The sequence below is a fragment of the Sinocyclocheilus rhinocerous genome, unplaced genomic scaffold, assembly GCF_001515625.1.
Source record: "Sinocyclocheilus rhinocerous isolate Xijiao unplaced genomic scaffold, SAMN03320098_v1.1 scaffold4515, whole genome shotgun sequence".
Lineage (NCBI taxonomy): Eukaryota > Metazoa > Chordata > Actinopteri > Cypriniformes > Cyprinidae > Sinocyclocheilus > Sinocyclocheilus rhinocerous.
In genome coordinates, this window is record NW_015636038.1 from 131,837 (window position 1) to 140,286 (window position 8,450).

General features: G+C 45.8%; 1 protein-coding gene and 1 long non-coding RNA gene across 2 annotated transcripts in view; both read right to left on the bottom strand.

Moving 5' to 3' along the window:
* Positions 1–6,028, bottom strand: part of LOC107747608 (dual specificity tyrosine-phosphorylation-regulated kinase 1A-like) — a 6,127-nt gene extending 99 nt beyond the window's left edge. The window contains exons 1-6 of the mRNA XM_016562209.1: positions 5,720–6,028; positions 5,451–5,597; positions 4,317–4,457; positions 3,929–4,232; positions 3,724–3,845; positions 1–2,443 (exon numbers count right to left, since the gene is read on the bottom strand). The exon at positions 1–2,443 is cut by the window's left edge and continues 99 nt beyond it. Of these exons, the coding sequence (XP_016417695.1) occupies positions 1,883–2,443; positions 3,724–3,845; positions 3,929–4,232; positions 4,317–4,457; positions 5,451–5,597; positions 5,720–5,986 (1,542 nt within the window). The 5' untranslated portion in view covers positions 5,987–6,028 and the 3' untranslated portion in view covers positions 1–1,882. The remainder of the gene's footprint in view (positions 2,444–3,723; positions 3,846–3,928; positions 4,233–4,316; positions 4,458–5,450; positions 5,598–5,719) is intronic.
* Positions 6,029–8,137: 2,109 nt separating this feature from the next.
* Positions 8,138–8,450, bottom strand: part of LOC107747609 (uncharacterized) — a 4,135-nt gene continuing 3,822 nt past the window's right edge. Inside the window, exon 4 of the long non-coding RNA XR_001640819.1 lies at positions 8,138–8,325. This is a non-coding gene — a long non-coding RNA (uncharacterized LOC107747609). The remainder of the gene's footprint in view (positions 8,326–8,450) is intronic.

Below are 8,450 nucleotides of genomic sequence, written 5' to 3' on the forward strand. Positions count from 1 at the left end.
TACACAGAAAGTCCTGATCTTACAAACTGTGGATAAAGATCCCAGATATCCGTCTGTCGTTCTGTTTACATCATCATCATCATCATCATCACATGTCCTGGAACCAAACGAGGAGTGAGAATGCGAACCGGACGGGAAGCCGAGGGGAAAGTCAGACCAGGGAGAGAGATTTCAAATCATAACGTGTGACCTGAAACGCTAGGAGTTAGTGAGCGCTGCTGATGTTTCTCACTCCACACACACACACTCACTCTCACACACACACACACTTACTTCACTGAACACACACACACAGTCCCCGTCTGCCACAGCCGATTTCTGCTTTCAAATGGACCCATTTATTGAAGCGTGTGCCGTAAGAACAACTAAACAGAAAATTACTTCCTGTACTATGTATACTACGTCAGCGCTGGAGTATACGAACATGTGAAGCGCCGCCCGATGCCGTTCTGAGTGGGACACACATCCACACACGATACCCTGTCTAGAAGATTAAAGTATGAAGATCTACTCTCCGTCCCGCTTCAACCCTAGAGTTTTGCATTTGTACTAGCGTCGTCAACTACTTTGGCCTGGAAGCACTGATACCCATTGACTACCACAGAGAACTTCCACTGCATGTTACCAAGTTGACGTAAATGTACTCAAAATACCATTAGGAAAAAAGTAGTGAGTTCTAAACTTCCTTTATTAAAAAAATATAAATATGTACATAAATTCTATTTCAGCTATTAAAATGGGGTCACAAAGTAAACACCTGAAGCCTGTTTCATGGACTCCCTCTGTATGCCGTGACCACAGGAACCCTAAAGAACCGTGCGCCCGCTCGCACCCGTCACCACCGCGCACGCAGACGGACGGAGAGAGCGAGCGATCGAGAGCAGCCCGTCTCCCTCCCGGTCTCTGCCGGATTGCTTTCGTTGCGTGAGATTCGAGAGGATCTCCGACTGTCCAGCTGCTCTGGGACCAGCCGAGCAGCTCGCAGCATCCGCGTCCACCGTCCCGTGAGAGCCGAATCAACACAAAACCCCCGACGGGAAACGCTTGCAGCTCGTGCTGCCGCCGTCTGGTAAGAGGAAATGAAGAGAAAGAAAAACAGAGCGACAGAATTTCGTAAGCGATGGCGTCCAGGATTGGGCTCTCTGCCACATCAAACATCACTTCCAGTTCTGACAGTCGTTTACTGACATGACACACACCTTTGCTTCAAAGTGCAGAACTGCTACATTATTGGTTGCAGACATCTATGTTCTATAAAAAAAACGCCTTTGGTACAATAAATTATCAAAAGGGAGAAACAAAAGTGGTGTAAAATTCACAGCATAATCGTGAAGCCAAATCAAAGAAGCGAAAGGGCCAAAGTAAAACACACATGCCGAGCACAACAGAAGAGCGGGAAGGGACACGGCCGTCGCTGATACCGTCAGTCCTGCGGATCTCTAGTGAAGAAAGGCCTCGGATCACCGTTCTGTTCTGGCGTGTCGTGAATGAAGGGTGTTCGCACGTCAAAAATACATGAAAGCTTTTGTCACTTGAAGAAATGTCCGGCTCGTCTTCATTCAGTCCGTAACGATAAGGCCATTTTAAAGAAGCGCTGCCCGCGGCCGCACGCGCCCGTCACAGGGGTCTCATTGCACTCTGGGAAAGCTCTGCTCGAAGCACACGACGTGAAGAAGAAAAGACGCGAGCGCGGTGGGGGGATTGGGGTGGGTCGGCCGTGACGCTCTCGCTCCCGTGCGCACGAGCATCTGAAACCATCTGAGAATCGGAGAACAGAAGCAAAGGTCAGAGGAGGAAAGCCTCGTGTCAAGCGTCCGCGGCGGCTCTCGTCTCGTTCCAGCAGCTTTAATCCCAACAAACGCACGCTCTCAGGCTAGGATAGTCAGGAGCTGGCCACCGAGCTCTGCTGCACGCACACACCCGCCATGGGCGACTCCTCGCGCTCCAGGCCCGGCCGCAGGCCCATGTGAGTCTCAGCTATGTAGTGGCCCGGCCCAGAGTTCGAGGGGTGGCCCGGCACGCCCGTCTCCTGCCGCGGGTTGGAGAAGGCACCCAGTCCCAAAGTCATGCTGCCGTTGTGGCCGAAGCCCAGGCGGCTCTGGTAGGCGTAGTGATGGTTTCCGGTGGAGGACGAGGACGTGGACGAGGACGAGGCGGAGGAAGACAGCGAGGTCATGGACAGGTGGCCGTGGGTCACCTCCATGGAGTCCTGCGTGGAGGCGCTGTGAGAGGGCGAGTAGAGGCGGGGCCGGGGCCTGGCGGGGCCCGGGGCGTGCTGCTGCGGCGGGTGGTGGTGGTGATGATGATGATGGGGGTGCAGAGCCTTGGGCTGGTGTGGCGGCACGTGGAAGGTGGTCTCCTGGACGGGGTGCGTCTCTCCGGCCGCCTGCTGGAGTCCGTCTCCTCCCACCCAACCCAGCGCCGGAGCGAAGCCCTGTCTCGCCTGAGGAAGAGCACAGACACAGATCAAGCTCCCAGCTCGTTAAATCATGCAGCCAACAAACTGGCACATTCTCACAGTCAAACCCTCTGTTAGTAAAACCAAATGACTATACATGCACTGATCATGCAGGTCTAGTGTTCACTCGAGCGGCTTTATGAGGTCTGATGTAGAACCGCAGCACTCAAACATTTCATTTAATGTGGCCAAGACAGGAAGAGACTGTCATCTAAAACAAACTAAATTTAATGATCTCCAGTTGACGTTACTGAGTGTCTCAATCCAAACTCTGAATGTCTGTCAAAAATCTGAGGTGATGAATCTCACGAACGATCAAATCCAGTGGCTAGTTCTTTACCCAGAGTTTCCCATGAATTATCTAGACTGACGGCCCAACAGTCTCATAATAAAAGCGTGATATGGCTTAGTGTGCTTATCAAACTGCAAAAGTATATCATCCGCTGCTGTGATTCAGAGTGAAGTGTGACACTGTGTTCAAGCCAACAGATCGTGATCAGATTCCAGTGTTTTCAGCGTCTCAGAGCGGCTCGATTCACAGTAAATGCTGCTCCGCACAAACTGTTATCATTTACATGTGTGGAGCGTCTCAAACTCCATCTCTGCATATGCTGTGAGTTTGGGTTTATTATAACGCTCATCTGGGAACACAACGTGCGCCATTTAATCAGATTTAAAAAGCGAAATCATTTGAGAATACATCAATATCTTTCTCAATATGCTGCTGTTCATCGCAATTTCAAAATAAAAGCTCCAAACCTCGCTCTGAGTCCAGAAATGACCGTGGCTGTAGCATTTCTGTCGTAAAGAAGTGGCCAGATATTTAAGATTAAGTGGTCATTTGAATTAAATGTTTAGTCAATATTAAACAAGGATTAGATCACGCTGTAAAGTGTAAAAACAAGGCTGCTGGCGCCTCTGCAGGCATTTGTTATAATGCATAATGTACATTAGCTCTATTGTTTATAATATATTATGTATTTTACCAGTTTTGTTCAATAAAACTATGATTACTTGCTTTTGTTTGAACTAATTATTATTGCCTCATTGCTGTAATTTAAGTAATTTTAAAGGCTATTGTTCGCTTTGGTCTATTTTTATTACCCAAAAAAAAAAAATTTAATTATAAAGAATAATCGACTGATTACTCGATTACCAAAATGATGGTTAGTGACAGCCCTACTGTCAGGTGTATGCGTGTAATAGGGCTCAGCTGTGGCAGGGTCATGATTGTGTGTGTGTGTGTGTGTGTGTGTGGTGGGCACCTGCGGGCAGAGGTTGTGACAGTCCATGCTCACCGCTGCACTGAAGTGTCCTCCGCTGTGCCGGTGCTGATGGGTCGGGTCGGAGCGGGCGCGGCCGCTGGTGCTCGTTCCAGACGATCCTCCTGCAAACACACAGCGCTTCGAGTCAGTGACAGCAGAACTCATGGTCTCAGATCAGTGCGTGACCACGGCCGTCCTCTCTGACCTGAGCTGGAGGAGGTGCTGGACGTGGTTCCGGACGACTGCGACTGCTCCAGCGCCGGACTCGTGGACACGCTGCTGCTGGTGTTGGTGCCTTCATCAGCGGTCTTCTTGAAGAAGCTGTGCTGCAGAGCGTAATACGGCTGGATGCGGGTCTTGGGGTCGTAGTCCAGCATCCGCAGGATCAGGTCTTTGAACTTCAGGTAGTCTGCGACGGCGTGACCCGACTCACCAGCTCTCCGCCCGCCGGGGCCACCCGCCTCCACGCCCAAAATACTGTGCAGCTTCCGGGAGCCTGCGGGTTTATACTGCGCACGGGAGAGACCAGAAGAGTCAGTGTCACTGCATCAAACAGAGACAGCCGGCAGATCAATGTAAAGAAAGAACCGCACCCTTTTGCCATCTTTGGTCTTCTTCACACACCACGTGCTGTCAGACATCTTCTCAAAGAACTTCCTGGCTTTAGGCGCCTGCTCCAGAATATGATTGGGAGGGACGCCCAACACCTCCACGATTTTATTCATCTGGTCGACCTGCCAACAAAACATCCATCACAGACGGTACATCGACGACTACATCACAGGAGTCAGGGCTCAGCGCTAATCATGCGTTTATACCGGCCGGCTCGGACCAGTGCTGCAGACTTTCACATTTGCTTTGACAAAATATTCAGTGATACAAAAATGTCTTGTTTTCATTGTTTTTGAGCCTTGTATTCTAATAAGGCTGTTACAGCACCAACATTTGAGATGCTAGTAAAATTCTAATTTTCAGGACCACAGCAAAAACTACTAGCTTGACTGATATAAAGTTCAAACATTATTAAAGACAAGTAAGCGGTCTTATAATAAAATAAGAAAAAACATACAAATTACAAGCAACATCACAAATATGACAGAACAAAGACTCAAATGAAATCGTGCTTTATGTTTTTCAGGTAGGTCTAATGGTAGTATTCAGGTAAGAAATACTGCAGAAATGTAAACAAATTTGAATAACACTGCATAGTCTTCACGGTGTAAATTAAATCTAGATGAATCTTTACTAAAGTTATTCAGACAAGAGCAGTGAGTGATTTTTCTCTTTGTCTTTTGTTGTTTGATTGACATTAAATGACAGATTATTAGGCTGCTGTCACTTTAAGACTGAATGCATGGATCCAGTATAATCAGGGCTGCCTCTGAACGAATTGAGTGAGCCAATGTTTCAATGATCCATTCATAAAGCTTTGTTTCCAATTGAATCAGCCAGTTTGAACGAATCATTTGATTTGAATTATTAAATGAATCATTTTTGCTTTTATGGTCATATTTATCCATGACAGGCCTAAACCAGCCAAGGTACCAGCACAAAACATAATTTCTAAGGCAGCAACATCCTTCAGTATCACTGGCATGAAGTTTTGCTTCCGCTGAACTGATTTCATCTGACAACAATTTAAACAAATATACACCTGTAACTGCCGGATGTGTGCCGCCTGTCGAGCACCTCGGACTAGAGGAGCATGGGTTCAGATCAGGACTCACCTCGTTAGCGCCGCTGAACATAGGCTCTCCGCTGTGCATCTCCACCAGGATGCAGCCCAGAGACCACATGTCGATGGCCAGATCGTACGGCATTCCCAGCAGCACCTCGGGCGAGCGGTAGAACCGGCTCTGGATGTACTGGTATATCTGAGGACACATACGGCCGTGTTACTGAATGAGGTTTGAGGAGCAGTCAAACACAAACAGACTCAAATCAACACGGGAAACGACAAACTCGGAGCACATCGACCGGACTGCAGCAGTCTCACCCGCTGTCCCAGCTGACAGGAGCTCCCGAAGTCCACGATCTTGATGGCGGATCTCTTGGGGTTGCAGAGCAAGATGTTCTCGGGTTTGAGGTCACAGTGGATGATGCTCAGCTCAGGCGTGGCCAGGAAGAGCAGCGCGGTGCACAGCTGCTGAGCAAACTTGCGCGTCAGGTTCAGAGACACACCGCGGAAATTGGTGTTCCTCAGCAGGTCGTACAGGTTATAGGACAACATCTCGAAGACCAGACACAAGTGGTTCCGGAACATGAAGTGGCGTTTCAGATGAACTAGAGGAGAAAGAAAAACACAATGGCATTAACGTGTGATATTGAGAGAAACACTTGACTGATGACACAGAAATGAACGTCTTGAAGGCTATAGATGAGACACAGAACACACCGTCCCATAAACTCCCTATGGGAAGTTTCCAAACTCAATGAACTCATCTATCGACAAGGAATTCATCTACAGCCATATATAAAAGACAACAAAAAAATCCACTTTTGGCCAATTCCCAAACACTTCTGTCTGCCTTTCCATGGTTACGCTTCTGATTTACTCCCGAAACCCAATATTCCTGCTAATAATGTTGCTTCTGTATGGTTAATTATAGGGATGCACCGAATGTTCGGCAACCGAAATTATTCGGCCAAAAATAGCAAAAAAAATCTTTCGGTGTTCTGCCGAATAAGCACCGAACAATGACTAACGCGATCAAATAGAGGCATGCACTAATGCAGCAAACATCGGCAGTGTGAAAGCATTTAAAACTATCAGAGAAAGACGCAGAAATCATTACATGCACGAAGCACAGACAGCCAGAGACTCACGTCTCAGATGAGATGAAGAGGTGGCTAATGCTGGTGGGTAGGTTACTGTATGAAATCATGAAATTACCTCAAACGATTAGTAAATAAACTGCAGAATGTTATATTTTCTAATGCACGCACGAATTGCATGTATTCTGAAGCGCTGCACGAGCTCGCGGCGCCAGGGTTCAGGGTCCAAAGCGAGGAAAATCTGCGCTGAACTTGTTACTCGTCAGTTGCTCAGTAACATTTTGTGAGTTTTTTAAAGGCATGTGACAATGTGATACGTGCGACTAACATCTTCCCAAAGTGGTAATGACAATCATTTATAAATCTGCTGCTGGTGTCAACAAAAAGAAGCGCTGAGATCTTCCTGCGGGGTTCTGCCAAAATAAAAGCTGTGAAAAAGCAACAACTCCAACATTCATAAATGATAGTATTGTAATTTTAGTCGTTCTGTAAAATAAAATAAAGACAATAATAATGATAATAATAATTACCCTACAACAGCTATATTAATACATTTATTATAACATTCACAGAGTGTTCAAATTGGGATCTGTAATATATTCTAATGTTTTAAAAGAATTCTCTTCTGCTTTGTACAGTAAAAAATACAAGAAGGGGGTCTCAAAAATGGCCAAAAAATATTATTTTACTAACTTATTAATTTTTAAGTTAAATTGTGTTTTGTTGGTATAATGTCTGCTAGAATGTAAAAAAAAAAGTTTAGTGTTAAGTAAATATTTTTAAAATGTTGTTTTGTAATTGATTTTTTTTATTTGAAAAGCAGGACAAAACAGTAAAAAGCACATTTTGGCTATTTCATTAATGCAATGGTGAAAGAAAATGGCAAAATAGGCCTACATGGGGGAAAAATGCGAAAAACAGTGTTCGGTATTCGGCCGAGTGTTTCATTTTGTTCGGCTTCGGCTAAGAATTTTCATTTCGGTGCATCCCTAGTAAATTACTGTGTTTTTCCTCATTTTTAAGTCCCTTTGGATGGAAGCATCTGCCAAATTATTCAATGTACATTTAATGAACATATCAGCCACCAGTACTCACACAAACGTATAAAACGTGCTCTTGTACAGTAAAGTTGGATTGATACCAGACACAACACCAGTCTCTGTTTCCTCATGAATTCTAAATCAATAGCTCAGGCAACGAATAACAGTACAAAAGTTTCTTCCCTTCAAAACACAAACAGAGACACAGCCCCAAAACAATTCATCATGACGTAGTAAAAATGACCATTATGTGGCTATGATAATTTCTTGAACAACCTAACCCATCTTTTATCTGATCATATTAGTCAAACAGAAAGAAGAAAGTTCTGGCAAGTATTATAATAAAAACACAGGCACATGGCCGACAGTATATATTTACTATATAAAATATATATATACTAAACCAACACTCAGGCAAAATAATACGAAATATTAGAGAACAGAAGAAATCTAGAAAAAACATTCCCTATAGAAGCTTTCTAAGAATTTATCTCATTATCGTTGCTTCTGAAACGTCCTGATGTTTTTCTACGACCACAGGAGCTGTGATAGAGTCACACATTACCGATGTAGGTGCAGACGCTCCAGCGCTACACTATAACGTGAGTGTGTACCTGCGGGGCCTGCAGCGCAGCGGCTGATTGGTCAGCGGCGCTCTGCGGGTGACCATCACTGAACGGCGGGTGAGAATGGGGCGTCTGCGCATCCATCTGCACACCAGCCGAATGGAAAGAAAACGAAGGGGCCAGCCGAACAGAGGAGGGTTTGCATGCTGAGGTCTCTCCTCCTGTAACACACACACACACACACACACACACACACACACACACAGGTGACAACCTCCTCCAAACTAGAAAAGGCAAGGCAAGTTTATTTATATAGCACATTTCATACACAATGGTAATTCAAAGT